General features: G+C 37.9%; 1 protein-coding gene across 1 annotated transcript in view; it reads right to left on the bottom strand.

Moving 5' to 3' along the window:
- The window catches only part of CRYL1 (crystallin lambda 1), a 144,801-nt gene that overhangs the window by 101,911 nt on the left and 23,780 nt on the right, over nucleotides 1–19,110 (bottom strand). Inside the window, exon 3 of the mRNA XM_072795820.1 lies at nucleotides 12,280–12,406. Coding sequence (XP_072651921.1) covers nucleotides 12,280–12,406 — 127 coding nt within the window. The remainder of the gene's footprint in view (nucleotides 1–12,279; nucleotides 12,407–19,110) is intronic.

Genomic DNA, 19,110 nt, shown 5'->3' with positions numbered 1-19,110 from the left:
ACTTGTAAGGGAAAACCCATAAGCAGATTTTTCAGGGACTCTCCAAGCCAGAAAGGACTAGCATGATATATTCAAAGTGCTGAATGAGAAAATCTGCAACCAAGAATACTCTATCCAACTAGGCTAAGATTCAAAATAGAAGGATAAATAGATTTCACAGATAAACACAAATTAAAGTATTCATGACCATTAAACCAGCCCTGCAAGAAATACTAAGGGGGACTCAGAGAGTGGAAAAGAGAGACCAAAAGTGATAGTATAAAGGTAGGAAACACGAAAGCAGTAAAAATGAATGTTTCTGTAAGAAACCAGTCAAGAAACTCACAAAATAAAAAGATGTAAAACATAACAACATATACCTAAAACATGAAGAGGACAAGAAGAATGGGTTCAAACTAAAACAACCATCAATTTAATATAGACTGCTATATGCAGAAGAGGTTATATAACTGCAGATTGAAAGTGAGCAGATGAAGAAATATTTATCGTGCAAAAGGATGTCAAAAGAAAACCAGAGTAGCATATTTATATCAGAAAACTAGACTTTAAAACAAAGTTTGTAACAAGAGATAAAGAAGGGCACTATATAATAATAAAGGGGACAAGAAGATAAAACACTTGCAAATATTTTTCACCCAACATGGGAGCACCCAAATACATAAATAGTTAATAACAAGCATAAAGGAACGAATATATAATAATAGTAGGGGACTGTAATGTCCCACATACATCAATGGACAGATCATCTAAACAGGAAATCAACAAGGAAACAATGGCTTTGAGTGAAACATTTAGATTTAACAGATATATTCAGAACATTCCATCCTAAAACATCAGAATACACATTCTTTTCAAGTGCACATGGAATATTCTCCAGAATAGATCACATATTGGGCCACAAAACAGGCCTCAACCAATTCAAAAAGACTGAAGCCATACTGTTCTAGAATGCTACTCTTAGCTTTAACTCTGTAATAACAAGATTGCTTTAATCAAGTTCTAATATCAGGAAGTAACAGATTTTTCCAATTTCGCTCAACTCTCCCCAAACTCACTCTCTACCATCCTCAAGGTCTCTTTGTTTTACGTACTCATGAAATTGGGGGAGGGGCGTGATTGATGGGAAAGCTCTCTGGAAAATTGGACTTGTGATCTTGTTTTGTTTTTGCACCTGTGACGTTAGGTTCTAATTTAAGCTGTCAGATTTAGACAAAGAGACCTTGGGAAAAAATAACCCCTGATCCTCCAAGGATAATGACATTTGTATTCCATCTGGTATTTAAAAATATTTTTTAAAAATTACCATTTTTACACTGTAGCCGAAAAATTTGGACCCTCAAGAAAAGTTTTCTGGCATTTTGATTATGTACTTGGTCATATACTTTAAGAAATGTTTTTTTTTGGATTCCAGTCTAGTTTTAGGCTTGTGCTTTCTGATTCTTCGAATTGGGTTTCTGTCCAAAGTGATTTCCAAATGTTTGAACTATTCGGAGCACAAAATGTCCAAGGCATGTTCATCAGCTACTTGTTCTTTTGCCCCATTTGATTAGGGGAGACAATAGAAGATGCTGTTCGCAGAGAAGTAGAAGAGGAAAGTGGAGTCAAAGTTGGCCATGTTCAGTATGTCTCTTGTCAGCCATGGCCAATGCCCTTTTCTGACCACAACACTTTGAAACTAGAAGTCAACCACAAGAAAAACTCTGGAAAGACCACAAATATATGAAGGTTAAATAACATGCTACTAAACAATGAATGGGTCAACCAAGAAATAAAAGAAGTTAAAAAGGACATGGAAACAAATGAAAATGAAAACAAGAGGATTCAAAACCTCTGGGATGCAGCAAAAGCAGTTCTAAGAAGTATATAGCAATAAAGGCCTACCTCAAGAAGCAAGAAAAATTTCAATCTAATCTTAGACCTAAAGGAGCTAGAAAAAGAACAACAAACAAAACCAAAACCCAACAGAAGGAAGGAAATAATACAGATCAGAGCAGACATAAATGATAATTATATCATTTATGATAAAATAATCTGTTCTATTAAAAAAATCAATAGAACAGATCAATAAAACCAGGAGGTGGTTCTTTAAAAAAAAAAAAAAAAAACACAATGAAACCAGCAAACCTCTAGCCAGGCTTATCAAAAAGAAAAAAGAAAGGACCCAAAAGAGACAGGAGAAATAACCAACATCACAGAAATATAAGCAACTATAAGAGATTATTACAAAAAACTATATGTCAACAAATTGAACAACCTAGAAGAAATGGATAAATTCCTAGAAGAATATAAATTACCAAAACTCAAACAAGGAAAAATAGAAAATCTGAACAATCAGCAAAGAAATTGAGTCAGTAATCAAAAAAATCCCAATAAACAAAACTCCGGGGCCAGATGGCTTCAGAGGTAAACTCTAGCCAACATTTAAAGAACAGTTAATACCTATTGTTCTCAAACTATTCAAAAAATAGAAGAAAACTTCCAAATTCGTTCTGTGAAGCCAGCATTAATTACCCTGATACGAAAACCAGATAAAGACACCACTAAAAAAGAGAACTATAAGCCAATATCTCTGAAGAACATAGATGCAAAAACCCTCAACAAAATACCAGCAAACTGAATCCAACAATACATGAAAAAAATCATTCATGGGTTGCCTGGGTGGCTCAGTCGGATGAGCATCCAACTCTTGATCTCAGCTCAGGTCATGAGTTCAGGCCCTGCATTTGGCTCCATGTCTATTAAAAAAAAAAAAAATCCTTCACCATAATCAAGTGGGATTTATTCCTGGGTTGCAACTGTGGCTCAATATTCACAAATCAACCAACGAAATAGGTCACATTAATAAGAGAAAGGACAAGAACCATATGATCATTTCAATAGATGCAGAAAAAGCATTTGACAAAGTATAACATCCATTCATGATAAAAAACCCTCAACAAAGCAGATTTAGAGGGAACATATCTCAATATAATAAAGGCCACATATCAAAACCCACAGCTAACAACGTCTTAAATGGGGAAAAACTGAGAGCCTTTCATCTATAGTCAAGACAGGGATGTCCACTCTCATCACTTTTATTCAACATAGTACTGAAAGTCCTAGCCATAGCAATCAGACAACAAAAAGAAATAAAAGGCATGCAAATCGGCAAGAAAGAAGTAAAACTTTCACTATTTGCAGATGATACTCTATATAGAAAACCCAAAAACTGTCAAAAAAAACTGTTAAAACTTGGGACATCTGGGTGGCTCAGCGCTTTAGCACCTGCCTTCAGCCCAGGGCATGATCATGGAATCCCAAGATCAAGTCCCACGTTAGGCTCCCTGCATAGAGCCTGCTTCTCCCTCTGCCTATGTTTCTGCCTCTCTCTCTCTCTCTCTCTCTCTCTCTTTCTGTCTCTCATGAATAAATAAATACATTTTTTTAAAAAATTTTTTTAACTGTTAAGACTGATAAATGAATTCAGTAAAGGCACAGTATAGAAAATCAATGTACAGATATCTGCTGTGTTTCTATATGCCAATAATGAAACAGCAGAAAGAAAAATTAAGGAATCAGTCCCATTTCCAGCTGTACCAAAAATAATAAGATACACAGGAATGAACCTAACCAAAGAGGTGAAAGACCTGTACTCTGAAAACTATAAAACACTGATGAAAAAAATTGAAAACAACACAAAGAAATGGAAAGGCATTCCATGCTCATGGATGAGAAAAACAAACATTGTTAGAATTTCTATACTACCCAAAGCAATCTACACATTTAATGCAATCCCTATCAAAACACCAACAACATTTTTCACAGAACTAGAACAAATAATTCTACAATTTGTATAGAACTATGAGACCCCAAAAATCCAAAGCAATCTTGAAAAAGAAAAGCAAACTTAGAGGCATCCCAATTCCAGACTTCAAGTCATATTACAGAGCTGTCATAATCAAAACAGTATGGTACTGGCACAAAAGTAGACACAGATCAGTGGAACAGAATAGAAAATGAATCCACGATTATATAGCCAGTTAATCTTCAACAAAGCAGGAAAGAATATCCAACTGGAAAAAGACTCTCGTCAATAAATGATGTTGGGAAAACTGGACAGCACATGCAAAAGAATGAAATTGGACCATTATCTTTCACCATACACAAAAATAACTCTCAAAATGGACTAAAGACCTAAATGTAGGACCTGAAACCATAAAAGTCCTTGAAGAAAGCACAGGCAGTGATTTCTCTGACATTGGCCACAGTAACTTTTTTTAGATATGTCATTTGTTTCTAGGGAAACTAAAGCAAAAATAGACTTTGGCGGGGGGAGCCTGGGTGGTTCAGCGGCTGAGCATCTGCCTTCGGCTCAGGGCGTAATCCAGGATCCAGGAATCGAGTCCCACATCGGGCTCTCTGCAAGGAGCCCGCTTCTCCCTCTGTCTATGCCTCTGCCTCTCTCTGTGTCTCTCATGAATAAATAAATTTAAAAATTTTAAAAAGATCTTGGGGGGCAGCCCCAGTGGCCCTGCGGTTTAGCGCCGCTTTCCACCCCCTCTCCCGGGGGGGGGGGGGGGCCTGATCCTGGAGACGGGGATAGAGTCCCATGTCAGGCTCCCTGCACCGAGCCTGCTTCTCCCTCTGTCTGTGTCTCTGCTTCTCTCTCTCTGTGTCTGTCGTAAATAAAAAAATAATAAATAAATAAAGATAAAAGACCTTGGGGACTACATCACAATAAAAATTTGTGCACAGCAAAGGGAACAATCAGGTTGTTTTTAGCTTTGGGAAAAGATATTTGCAAATGACACATATGATAAAGGGTTAGTATCCAAAAATATAAATCCAAATATAGATCCAAATATGGATCCAAAGTATATAAAGAACTCAGAAAACAGTCAAAAAACAAATAATCCAATTTTAAAAATGGGCAGAAGATATGAATAGACATTTTTCCAAAGAAGACATTAAAATGATCAACAGACACATGAAAAGATGCCAACATCACTGATCATCAGGGAAATACAAATCAAAGCTACAATGAGATACCACCTCACACCAGTCAGAATGACTAAAATTAACAAGTTAGGCAACAACAGGTATTTGTGAGGATGCAGAGAAAGAGGAACCTCTTACAAGGTCGGTGGGAATGCAAACTGGGGCAGCCACTATGGAAGACAGTATGGAGGTTCCTCAAAAACTTAAAAACAGAGCTACTCTATGACCCAGCAGTTGCACTACTAGGTATTTACCCAAAAGATACAAAAATACTAACTTGATGGGATACATGTATCATGATGTTTATAGAAGCATTATTTACAATAGCCAATTATGTAAAAAGCCCAAGTATCCATCAATTGATAAATGGATAGAGAAGATGTATTTTATATATACAATGGAATGCTAGTCATAAAAAAGAATTAAATCTTGCCATTTACAATGACATGGATGGAGTTAAAGAATATTATGCAAAGCCAAATAAGTCAGAGAAAAACAAATGTCATATGATTTCACTCATATGTTGAATTTAAGAAACAAAGCAAATTAGCAAAGGATAAAAAGACAGAGAGGCAGACCAAGAAAGAGACTCTTAACTATAGAAAACAACTGATAGTTAACCAGAGGGGAGGGAGGAGGAGGATGGGTGAAACAGGTGATGGGAAGTACGGAAAACACCTGTTGTGATGAGCACCAGATGATGTATGGAAGTACTTAATCACTATATTGTACACCTGAAACTAATACTACACTATACGTTAACTAACTGGAATTTAAAAACTTGTAAAAAAATCAAATGGAACAAATGGAAAACAATAAGGTAGATTTTAATCCACTTGCATCAATAATTACATTAAATTTAATAGACTAAACATGCTAATTAAAAGACAGTCTGTGAGATGTGATAAAAAGGCGAGACTCAACTATATGCCTGGTTTGAATTAATTGAGAAAAAATCCATATTAGAGTGAAGACTTCAACACTTTTCTCTCAATGATAGAATAAGTGGAGGGAAAATTCATTAGGGTGGAAAAGACATGAATAACACTATCAAGCAACTTGACCTAATTGAAAGAGTTCACCCAGCAAAGGAACAGACATTTTTTTTCAACTTCACCAAAAGAGACCATTAACACATCTCAATAAATAAAAGGAGATGAAATATTGTAAAGTATGTTTTGGGATCATAATGGAGTTAGACTAGAAATTAATAACAGAAAGATATCTGGAAAACTCCCCAGATTTGTATGTTAAACAACCCACTTTTCATTAATCCATGAGTGAAAGTGGAGGTCATAAGGGAAATTAGGAAATATATGGAATATTAGGAAAAGGCAAAACTGTAGGAACAAAAAAACAGATGCCTGTTTGCTAGAGCATGGGGAAGGCAAGAGAAGACTGGACACAAGGGGAAGAAGAGTATTCTATGCACTAATGGAGACGTTCTCAAGATTGAACATGCTGGTGTCTACTTGGTTATATGCATTTGTCAAAATACATAGAACTGATCACGTTAAAGCTGGTGAATTTTATTACATGTAAGTCATACCTCAGTATACCTGAGTTCACAAATTTTTCTTTAAAAAAAATGCACAGAACAGGGAAATGAAATTCAAGTTTTCAGGTACACTCCTGTACATTCTCAGTGTTGGCTGCCCCACATGCCCTTCACTATACGAGCACCCCACACCTACACCATTCCTACTGAGAGGATTATTCTGAGCCTCAGTGAGCCAAGACCAAAGGTCCAACAAGCTTCCATCCTTTAAGAGAACATAAAGTTAAAAGTGGTGTCAGTGTTTATGAATACTGCACTTTGTAATTACTGACAGTCTGCAAGTCCTCATCAAAATGATTAGTGTCCTCTAAATTTTAAAGGTAAAAGTTCAGATACAAATTCTGCTTATCCACACAGATGATTTAATTTTTACTTCCAGACTGCAGCAGTTGTCCTTGATTTTGTATAAGGAAAATCCATTTAAACTCCCTAATTCTATAAGCCATTCCCATGGCCCCTACCACCTACTTCAATCTCGTCTTAAGTTCCAGAGATCAGATAAAGTTTCTGTACCACAGCTAATGAGCCTTAATGCTCTTTCAGAGTTAGTCAAAGCTTTAGACAGGGTTTTCAAAATAAACTTATTTTTCCAGCATGGTGGATTTTCTTGCTAGGCAAGATTTGATTTCCAAATTGTGCTAAGTTCTAGAAATTCAGGTTTCATTCTTATATGCTCCCACATTTCAGCACACAATTAAGGAACTTTCTGATCCATGCCCCCACCCTCTGGGGCTTGAGTAGTAGACAAATCTACCACAGAGACAGTTACACTCACATTTCTGGGGCTTTGACCCTTGGGGACTTAATAAATCCTACAGTAGGACTTTCTGTAGTTGAACAACTGTGTGCCAAGCAATGTGGTTTTGCTTACCTATTATTTCACAAATTCTGCCCTCTGCTTTAGAACAATTCCCAAAAGTAATGATAATTTTCTTTTCGTAAGTAAAATGTACAAATAGCCTAGATTAATTTTTCTACATTATGAATTTTTCCTTTTATAAAATGGAAAGCAGGATTATAAGAACTGACATGGGTACAGTTAGAAAGAAGTCTATAGGCATTAAGCTAAGGCAAGACCATGAGGCCTGGTAAAGGGTAGACACCTGACAGATGGTATTTTGGAACTTCACCTTTAATGATATTCTTAGATGGAAGGTTCTTTCAGGTTAGATATCACCCAATAAACATAACAATTATTTTAAATACAAAAATTTTACTTCTGTCTGATAGAATCTTGGGCAAATCACACAGCAAGAAGGGCTCTAAGTTTTAAACAAAAATCATGATATAAAACTCTATTTACAGTATAACATCACGTATGTTAGAGAAAGGGAAGAAATAGGAGAAATGAAAAGAAATACAAATATACCAAAATGTGAAGACATTTTTGGAATAATGGACCTATACATGATTTTCCTAAACTTTCTTCACTCTTTATTCTTCAAAATATATTTTTAGCACTTTTTTTTGAGATGTTAATATATATTTTTAAAGATTTTTTTTATTTTTTATTTTTTTATTGGTGTTCAATTTACCAACATACAGAATAACCCCCAGTGCCCATCACCCATTCACTCCCACCCCCCGCCCTCCTCCCCTTCTACCACCCCTAGTTCGTTTCCCAGAGTTAGCAGTCTTTACGTTCTGTCTCCCTTTCTGATATTTCCCACACATTTCTTCTCCCTTCCCTTATATTCCCTTTCACTATTATTTATATTCCCCAAATGAATGAGAACATATAATGTTTGTCCTTCTCCAACTGACTTACTTCACTCAGCATAATACCCTCCAGTTCCATTCTTAGATTGTTAGAAACCTAATGTAATTTAACAAACACATGACATAACGTTAGGCAGGTTTTGATTTGGGGGGGGGGGGGTCTATTTACTTGTTTATTTGATAAACATAAGGTGAAATTGATATGCATTAGTTGTGAAATTTGGAAAATCAAATGTGCCTATATCATATAAGGAAATGAGCAAACATGCCCAGGAAAAATCAATCAAAGCACTGGACAAAAATGAAATCTCAATTTTTTTCTTACCTGTTCTTTCCTTCTGATTGATTTCACTGTCCTACTGAACACCTTCCTTGGAGGATTCTAATCAGGATATGGAATGAAACCCAAACTCTTTATTTCTTTAAGAGAACACTTAAATAGTACTATGTGTCATGCATTACTCCAACCATTTTATAAATGTTCATTTCATCTAAATAAGTCTTCAGCTTGGCATTCCAAGCATTCCCCCACTTAGCTTCCACTTCCAGCCTTTTTCCACCTCCCTAATGGCCCTGTGACTCGGCCTCACGATTCTACTCTGGTTGTCTAAAACACACTAACAGGCACCTCTCTGTTCATCTCCTTCTGAGACAAAGTCCCCACCCTATTCCCCAAAATCCCACTTGTCAAAGGCCAAAGCAGGCTCAAATCCTACCTTCATCAAACGTTCCTAAAGCCTCCAGCTCAGACCTGTGCCCCTCTCCATTACTCTGTGGTACTAGAAAAGACCATGTAAACTCTACTAGGTTTATTTCCTGTAAGAGATTATGTTCTTCAGAAATTACTTGTCTTTTCTATATTCCTCTCCCTATATTGCCTGACTCAGTGTTGTTCTGCATAATAGATGCTGCTCAACATGTAAATGCCACATAAATACATTCAATCTATAAAATAAAGACAGACCTTAAAGAGCAATTTTCAATACTATGCACAGCACATATATTGCCCCTCATCATTTATTATCAAAATTAGATACAAAAGGTCACATTATTAAATTCCTTAATTTTTTAAAGCATTTTCTATGTGCCAAGTGTGGTAGCTAAGCATTTCACATGTATTAGAACTTAGAATATTCTCCAAAAATTATCTCATAAAAGACTCACTTTATATTCAAGTCATTACAAAGTTCTATTATGAAAGGCTCTCCAGTTCTTGAAAAATAATACACTGTTTGTGGAAGACACATTCTCCTGAACTAATTCAATCATGGTAGCATAGAAATCTTTTGATAAAATCTATTTTTCAATGGGACCAGGAGACAAAGAAATTTAACATAGACATTTGAATTATTCCTGGGGCATGACTTCACAAGTGCTAGTGCTAGAAAATTTGCAAGTAAACTTTGTAAAGATCACTTTAAAACAAAAAAAGTAGCATAGCCAGTTGTTATGTGGAGGAACCACAAGCATACTACTGCAGAAAGAAAAAAAAACACCTTCAGTCAAAACTTGAGAATTAGTAGTTGAGGCTGGAGATAAATTTTTTTTTTTTAAGATTTATTTATTTATTTATTTATTTATTTATTTATTTATTTATGATAGACATAGAGAAAGAGAGAGAGGCAGAGACACAGGAGGAGGGAGAAGCAGGCTCCATGCCAGGAGCCCGATGCAGGACTCGATCCCAGGACTCCAGGACTGCGCCCTGGGCCAAAGGCAGGTGCCAAACCGCTGAGCCACTCAGGGATCCCCTGGAGATAAATTTCTAATCTCATGTCATATGTGGGTTTTAAAAAGCTTTGCACAGCAACATCTTAGGAAAGCAACAATGATGTGCTCTGGAAAACTGTTTAGAAAAGCAGCTCAAAAGCATCACTTTACTGAAGACAAAGACACCTGACTCAGAGACACTTGTTAAGAGTTTGAACAGAAGTTTTTTGGGGGCACCTGGCTGGCTCAGCTGGCTAAGCATCTGACTTTAGCTCAGGTCATGATATCAGGGTCCTGGGATCAAGTCCCACATCAAGCCCTATGTTGGGTCACATGGCCCTATCTGGCTCTGCACCCAGCAGGGAGTCTGCTTGTCCCTCTCCCTCTGCCCCTCTCCCTTCTCATGCTCTCTCTCTCTCTCTCTCTCTGTCAAATATAGAAATAAAATCTTTTGGGATCCCTGGGTGGCTCAGAGGTTTAATGCCTGCCTTCGGCCCAGGGTGTGATCCTGGGGTCCTGGGATCAAGTCCCACGTCGGGCTCCCTGCATGGAGCCTGCTTCTCCCTCTGCCTGTGTCTCTACCTCTCTCTGTCTCTCATGAATAAATAAATAAAATCTTAAAAAAAAAAGAAATAAAATCTTTAAAAAAATTTTAAAAATAAATGTTTTATGAAATGAGAAAGTAGAAATATTTCGGTAATGTGTTACATATTCCTATTTCAGATCACATCATATATGTAATTATAATATTTTATGTCTCATGTAAATATTATATATAAAATTGACCCCCAAAAGAATTTTTTAATCCTCTCATTGGAAAAATGGAGGTCTGCCTTCTATGGGGGTGACCTTAGATATGAGCACAGATGGGTCTCTTCACAATCCCCCATTACACTGGGTACTGTGTCTATTGTACAGATGAGGAAGTAGGGCTTAACAGTTAAGAAACACACAAGGAAAAAAAAAAAAGAAAGAAACACACAAGGGCACACAGCTACTCAGTGCAAAGCCCATTTGACTTAAAGTCTGTGTCCTCAACCACCACTTCCAGGCAGGAAGCTCCCAGAGGTCCTTGCTCATGTCAAGAATCACAAAATCTAAATTGTTTTTCCTCCTCCAGCAGGATCAGCATAAGAAGCATACACTTTCCTTAGAAACAAAACGCACATGAAGAACTTTCTCTGCTGAGCCCACACTACAAAGGCTGAAAGGCTTCTGTGCTCCTGTAAAAGCAAGTCCCTCCTTACAGCACCAAGCACCACAGCAAGGGTGAAAAGAGCCAGTATTGGAAAGCTCCGTAAAGGAGCCCTCTGATCCCTCCTAAGACTCCCAGTTTTATCCAACCAAATGAGAGATTGAGGTGAAAATACTCAAAAGAGATATGGAATTGACAAACTGTCCTCTTCTTATGTTCTGTTTGACACTCATTTGTTAATGAACTAGAGAAATTTTAGAGCTACAAAAATGGAGAATCTAGATTAACTGTATTTGACCTCAATCTCAGAGCAGCAGCTGACCTAAAACACAGTCTTTTTGGTTTGCTCCCAAATTCTCAGCTAGAATGTCATCACAGAAACATGAAATGTGTGACACTGAATAAATAGAAATGTGCAAGCCTCACCACACAAAATATCAAGGAGGTGTATCAGAAGTGATGTTTCTTTTAGTTTTAAGTAAATCCACTTAAACTTTATGGCACTAAGTGTAACATTTTTAAAACACAAATTTATACGATCAGGTTCTTAAACAGGGGCAGTATCTGTCTATAGACACAGGAGCTCCAGAAGGGATGAGTCCTGACTGGACAGGCACCAAACTGCAGGCACAGCCCCAAAGAGACATGCCTGGAACTTTCTCTGCTGTGCAAACAGCGCCTCAAGCAGTTCTTTTCTTTAAGTAAAGTTGTGGGAAAAGCTAAATGCAAATGTTACAAGAAAGGGTTTATTTCAGATGATTTCTTTTCAGCTTTTACTCAATTATACATGAGAACAAGAATATAATCTCTCATTCAATAGGAAAATAAAAGTGTTAGTTGTCCAGAAAACCTATTTCTGCTCAAAATTCTAACACCTCTGAAAGACTACATTATCACAGTAGTTTGATGAGAGCCCATACAAGAGATGTTTTAAAACAATGCTTCACGTAAATCATAATCCTGACCTTCAGTTACAAGATGCCCACACCTTGTAACTCCCTTTCATCTCCCCCTCCCCCCGCCCCAACCACGCCCCTCGGCCCCGTTCTTCCGAGGAGATTGGAAGACCATCTCTTCAAACCCTTAGAGATTTGATTTGGGCGCAATATGGTCAACTCACCTGAATGTGCCCAGCGCCCTCTACTGCCGCTTGAATATTTGAACAACCACTGATGAGTGACAGCTGTTCTTCAGAACTCAGGGAGCCTCTCAGAGAACCTGACTGCTCCAGAATCTTCATCTCTTTCCTAGAAAAAAGAGTGACCCTGTGAGTATTCACGGAAATTCTTAAAACAAAAGTAAACATAACTAATCAGTAGGGAAATGCAAATCAAAACCACAATGATAGGGATCCCTGGGTGGCGGAGCGGTTTGGCGCCTGCCTTTGGCCCAGGGCGTGATCCTGGAGACCCGGGATCGAATCCCACATCGGGCTCCCAGTGCATGGAGCCCACTTCTCCCTCTGCCTGTGTCTCTGTCTCTCTCTCTCTGTGTGACTATCATAAATTAAAAAAACAAACAAACAAACAAAAACAAAAAAAAAAAACACAATGATATACCCTCCTTTACGCCCACTAGGATTAAAAAAAAATAGAAAATAAACCAAGAGTTACTGAGGATGTACAGTGTTGATGGAAGTGTAAAAGGGGAAACCACTGTGGCAGTTTGATGGTTTCTCAAAAAGTCTAAAAGAGAACTAACCACCTTATGATCCAGCAAATATAATTCTGCTAATACCCCTTCCCCTCAAAATGAAAGCAGGTACTCAAAGAGATATTTGTCATGTTCATAGTAGCATTGTTGACAAGAGCGAAAAGACGGAATCAACCCAAAAGTCCATATGTGGATGAAAACAAATATGGCACATACATACAATGGAACTCAATACAATAGAATTCAGCCTTAAAAATGCAGGAAATCAGGGTGCCTGGTGGTGCAGTCAGTTAAGCGTCTGCCTTAGGCACAGGTCATAATCCCAGGGTCCTGGGATTGAGCCCAACATCAGGCTCCCTCCTCAGCAGGGAACCTGCTTCTCCCTCTTCCGTTCCTCCCCACCACCACTCATTCTTTCTGTCTCTGTCTCTCTCTCTCTCTGTCAGATAAATAAATTAAAAATCTTAAAAAAAAAAAAAAAACGAAGGAAATTCTGTCACATGCTACAGCATGGATGGACCCTGAGGACATGACACCAAGTGAAATAAGCCAGTCACGAGAGACAAATACTGTATGATTCCACTTATATGAAGTACCTAGAATAGTCACATTCATAGAGGCAGGAAACAGAATGGTGGCTGCCAGGGCTGGAGTGGGGGTAACTGTAGTTTAATGGGTACAGAGTTTCGGTTTTGTATGATGATCTTATGGAGATAGACGGTTATACGACAATGAGAATGAACTTAATATCACTAAACTCTATGCTTAAAAATTAAGACAATAAATTGGATGCTGTGTGTATTTTACCACAATTAAATTTTTTCTTTTTATTTTTTGAAGAGATGAGGCAAAGCCAATGAAGTAAGATTAAAAAGTAGTAGTTCTTCACCCACTCTGTTCATCCCTGGGGGACAGGGTTGAAAGAAGGTACCTCATAATCAGGACTGGGGGCTTCATGGGGTGTGACCCGTGCAGTCACTGAGACCTGTGCTCAGAAGTGCCTTCACTGGGTTTAATGCTCTGCTGTCATAGTATCAAAATTCTTAATGAATATCGAGCAAAGGGCCCTACACTTTCATTTGCACTCGGCCTCACAAATTACATAGTCAGTCCTTCTTATAATTCACTACCTATTAAATAAACAAGAAAGAGTACATAGACAAACACACATGAAGTTGCCTAAGAAGCAAAATGTATGCTTTCAAAAAATTTGTGAATTTTTGCCAGTGAGTCAAATAATTTTTACATCATTTCACGTTCATGGTTTTGATCTTTAAGCTGTTGATGCCTTCAGCCAAAGACTGTGTAGGAACACACCTACAGTGAAATGAGTTGGTTTTGTTACTCACTGCACTGAGGGAGAATGCACATCAGAGGGACCTCTGGGGGGGTCAGTAAGAAAGTGTGAGAGAGAACATATAGCAGGATCTGAACTTTGACTGGGTGACTTGGAAGAGGATCTGAGGATCTCAGTTCACTGGATTAGATGATGTAGAAAGCAAAGACAATTTGAAGATTGTCTCAATAAGCATAAATGTTTGAAGGACAGACTAGACTGAAGATAAAACTATAATGGGCAAAGAGGTAACAGTCATTCATTTTAGCCAAGAGAAGGCTGCTCAGTATTGTGGGTTGCACAGTGATCTCATTTTTGTGCATGCTTAGACAAAGTCAAAATGTGGTCTTGCTTTGTGTCATTCTGTCACGGTCTAAGAGTGACTTCGTCTGAGGTGAGTATTCTTGAGACTGCTTATGTCCAACAGGAGAATGCCATGGCCTGCCTAGCTGTGAATGCTGGACCAGCTCCAGATGTTAGGGGCTGAGCTTTTGCTGTTTTGTTTTTGTTTTTTCTCTTTCTTAAAGCTATGCATCTTGTATTTTCTTTTAGCTACAAGTTGGGGAACAGAAACTTTCTTCCTACTGTCACTGCAAAACAAAGCAAAGATATGCTGAAATGCAGATTATTACACTTAACCAAAAGAAGCTTCACGGCAAAAATAATGAGTCAACTAATCAGGCAGATTCAAAATCTTTCCTGCTTCTGAGTCGGCAAACGTGAAAACACCACTGCAGGTCATCATTACACATGGAAACCGAACCCGAATTTTTTTAAAGGAGAAGGAGAATCTGTTGTCAAATAGATAATTCGGAAGATCAGTAATATATTAGCTAAAAAAAAAATCTACCTTAAAATTGGGCCAGAAAATGGTGACCTGATTTTGGAGGATCCTAAGGATACAGATGCAGAAGTTCCTCGTTGGAACAAGGAACTCAGTATTGGGAGCTGATCACCACCCCCAATGGGCAAGCATTTGAAAAATATTTTTACATATAACACATTCCTTGAAGTAGAAGTTTATAAAGTTACTGAAAATATACAAAACAGGGTCTGTTTCTTAGCCAGTTCATCAAGAAGTTTGTATTAGTTTGTATACTGTACGGTGTCTTAGCAACAGATTAAAAACTGACGATTTTTAAGTTTGATACATGTGATAAGCTAAAATGACTTAAATGGCAGAAAGTAGGTATTTTAAACACCATCATGAGAATACAGTAAAAAGAGTTACCAGAAAAAGTTACCCTACTAAGATAAGAAGGAAAAGTGAAAGTTGACTTGTCCTAGAGGTTCCTGTGATTATGCACCAGTAGTATCCCCCCAACCCTCCTGAACACAGGCTGCATTCCTCATTCAAATAACCAGTGAGGAAAGCACCATGTGATCCAAGATCATTTAATTTTCATTTCATGCTTTTGATCCATCTTCTGAAAGTTTTCGGTTACATAACTCTATATATGTACTAAAAACCATTTACTACATACTTCAAGAGTGAAATGTATGTTACATAAATTCTATCTCAATAAAGCTATTGTATTTGTTTCTTGTTGCTTTTGTAACAAATTATTACAAGCTTAGTGGCTTAAACAATACAAATGTATTATATTACGTTTCCAGGGATCAGAAATCTCCATACACTAACATAGAATTATTAGCAAGGCAGCATTCCTTCTGGAGGCTCTAGAAGCCAAACTGCTCCTTGCCTTTTCTAGCTCCTAGTGCTCCCCCATCACCACTTTCCTTGGCTTCATGATCCTTTCCTATTTCATAGCCTGCAAGCTCACCACTCAACCCCTGCTCATCACACCTCCTTCTTTGGCTCTCCTGACTCTGTTTCCCTGATAATGACCCTTGTGATTACATTGAGCCAATCTGGATAATCTTTCATATTCTCAACTTAATCACATATGATCTGTTGCCATGTAAGGTAACATATTCTCAGGTTCCAGGGATTAGGACATAGACATCTTTGGGGAAGTCATTGTTTTGCCTATCACACTTACTTTAAAAAAACAAAAACAAAAACTTTTAGAGCAAATAGAATACATAATGTATGTAGAATTCTGTAAAATGACTGTTCAAAATTGTGCTTACAGAACAGAGGACTTCTATCTATTAAAGCTGCCTCAAATCAGATGATTAGGTTATGTTTGACTCTTTGTACCCTGCAGATATTTTTCCACCATATTCTGAATTCCTCTATCTGTTGAAAAGTTTGTTGTCAATTTGTCATTCTTTTATAGGTAGTCTGTCTTTGTCTGACTACTTTTAATACTTTTCTTATGTCCCTTGGTGTTTCATAGTTTCCCTGTGATGTATAAATAGGAAAGATACATCACATCTACACCTGGGATGTAGATATAGATAGCCTTTTTCTTTCTCCTGCTTAGGACACTTGGTTCTTCCAGAATATGAGGATTCCTGTCTTCAACTCAAATGAGGTCTCAATCATTATATCTTCATAAATTGTTCTTCCCTATTCTGTCTAAATCTTTCAGACCTCTAATGAGACATGTTAGACATCTTCTCTGTATCCTCCATATTTCTTAACTACTTTTCCACATTCTCTCTTTATCTCCTGAATTCCATGCTAAATAGTATCTTCACATCTGGCCTCTAGTTTACTATGCTCATAAAACCTTGTCTCTCACATGTTTGGAGATTTTTAGTTGGGAGCAGATGTTCACTGAAATCTGTCTGTGGGAATTCTTTGAGCCTTCGGTTTAAGGTACATGATTCTGGAGATGATATGTGTTTTGCTTCTGGCAGGTACTGCAGGTACTACTAACCAAGGGACCAATCTGAATTCTTGGATTGGAGTTTTTGAGACCACACAAGTAATATGAATGTGGGTTCCAAAACTCTTAGGGAGCCTGTTTGTGGTTATAAATTCTCAGAGAAATTCTTTCTCCCATCCAAGAACCAAGGCCAAACAGACAGCCCCCGTGTATAGATTAGCTATTTTTTCCTAACACTCCTTTCACCAACAATGTCACCCTCTAGATACTAGCTTCATTTGTGGGTCTCCAATTTGATCTCCCATCCTGCACAAACTAAGGATTTCTGTTAGAACTAAAGCAAGATTGGCAAGTATCTTAGAGCAGTTGTGACTTTCACACATCTCTTGGGATGTGTGCTTCCTAATTTGGCCTCTCAGCATTTCCATCACTTTCTTGCCAGCCCAGCTATGCATTATAAACTATACATTTACTCAGTATTGTTAAGTATTTTGAAGTGGAAAGGGTTTTCAGGATACGTACTTTGCCATATTGCCAGAAACTAAACTCTAGACTGTTTCTTTAAAATCTAATATTCTGGGGCGTCTGGGTGGCTCAGTTGGTTAAGCATCTGCCTTTGGCTCAGGTCATGACTCCAGGATCCTAGGACTGAGTCCCACATCAGGCTCCCTGCTCAGCGAGGAGTCTGCTTCCATCCTGTCTCTGACTCTCCCCCACCTGTTTCTCATGAATAAACAAAAACTAATATTCTTAGCTATTATGTGCATTTTATATTTCATGAGAAAAGAGAAATACTGGGACTCCTGGGTGGCTCAGTTGGTTAAGTATCTGCCCTCAGCTCAGGTCATGATCCTAGGGTCCTGGAATCAAGCCTCAAGGAGGTCTCCCTCCTCAGCGGGGAGTCTGCTTCTCTCTCCCTCAGTTCTTCCCCCACTTGTGGTCTCTCTCTCTCTCTCAAATGAATAAAAATTTTTAAAAAGAGAGAGAAATACTGACCATATCCATTTCAGTAATATTTTATTCAATGTGAATATGATCTCTACTATGCATATAAATTGATAACATACAATTGCTAATTGATTACATCATGGTTCTTGTTCATGCATATAGCAATACTGGTTCTTAGAGTTACCACTGCTATGGCCTTACTCTTCTGTTTCCCAGTTTTGCCCACTTGAAAAAATACATATAGATAGATAGATAGATAGATGATAGATTTTTATATATATTATTGTGTTATATAATAATATTTACATATATAAATATATTTGTGTCATATATTTACAAATATAAATAATACCTACACCAATATGAATTCAATAAACTTAGCCTTAAAAACAAACATATAGGAATGCCTGGGTGGCTCAGCGGTTAAGTGCCTGCCTTCAGCCCAGGGCATGATCCTAGAGTCCCACGATCGAGTCCCACATCGGGCTCCCTGCATGGAGCCTGCTTCTCTTTCTGCCTGTGTCTCTGCCTCTTTCTCTCTCTCTCTCTCTCTCTTTCTTTCTCTCTCATGAATAAATAAATAAAATCTTAATATATATATATATTTCTGAAATGCATCAAAACATAAAGAATGTTTCTGTATTTTATTTAATCTACCTATTTACTCTGATGCTTCAGAAATCAAGGCCCAAACTGGTTACAGACTCATTCAAAGACATAAAGTGTTAGCTGTGTGTGGGATGGAAACCAGTCTTCTGACTCCTTCCCTTAAACACCTTGTATAGGAACTGCTTCCTCTTCCTTCCTCTTCCTACTAAAACATGATAGCTCTCTCATTCAAAAAAAAAAAAAAATCCTTCTGGTGGGACTTATTTATAGGACTAATTGACACAGTTTATTTGCTAAAAATCTGTATATTCAAGGCAGTCAACTTGCTGGAGAAAATAGAGAAGAGTTTGCATCTACTCCCTCTCTCATGAATACTGCTAATGCCAAAGTCCTAGCCTGCTGAGTCTGAACTCAGACTACAGGGCTCCTGCTTTCCATCTGGGGAGCCCTGGGGTACCTAGCAAAACCACCAACTCCTTCCAGTAGGTCATTACCAACAGGTGTGCCAGGCTGCCCTACAGCCTGGCTCTCCAGAGTTCAGCTGACTAGGAGCCTGTGCCATATGGTACATGGCCCATCAATCAGCTCATCCCTTATGGGCAGTTTGAAATGAAGATCCTCAAAGTGGGGTGGTCAAGGGTAGGTGGAACCATAGACATACCCCAGT

The sequence above is a fragment of the Canis lupus genome, chromosome 24 (assembly GCF_048164855.1).
Source record: "Canis lupus baileyi chromosome 24, mCanLup2.hap1, whole genome shotgun sequence".
Taxonomy (NCBI): Eukaryota; Metazoa; Chordata; class Mammalia; order Carnivora; family Canidae; genus Canis; species Canis lupus.
Note: the sequence above shows the minus strand (reverse complement) of the source record. Positions and strands in the feature narration are given on the sequence as shown.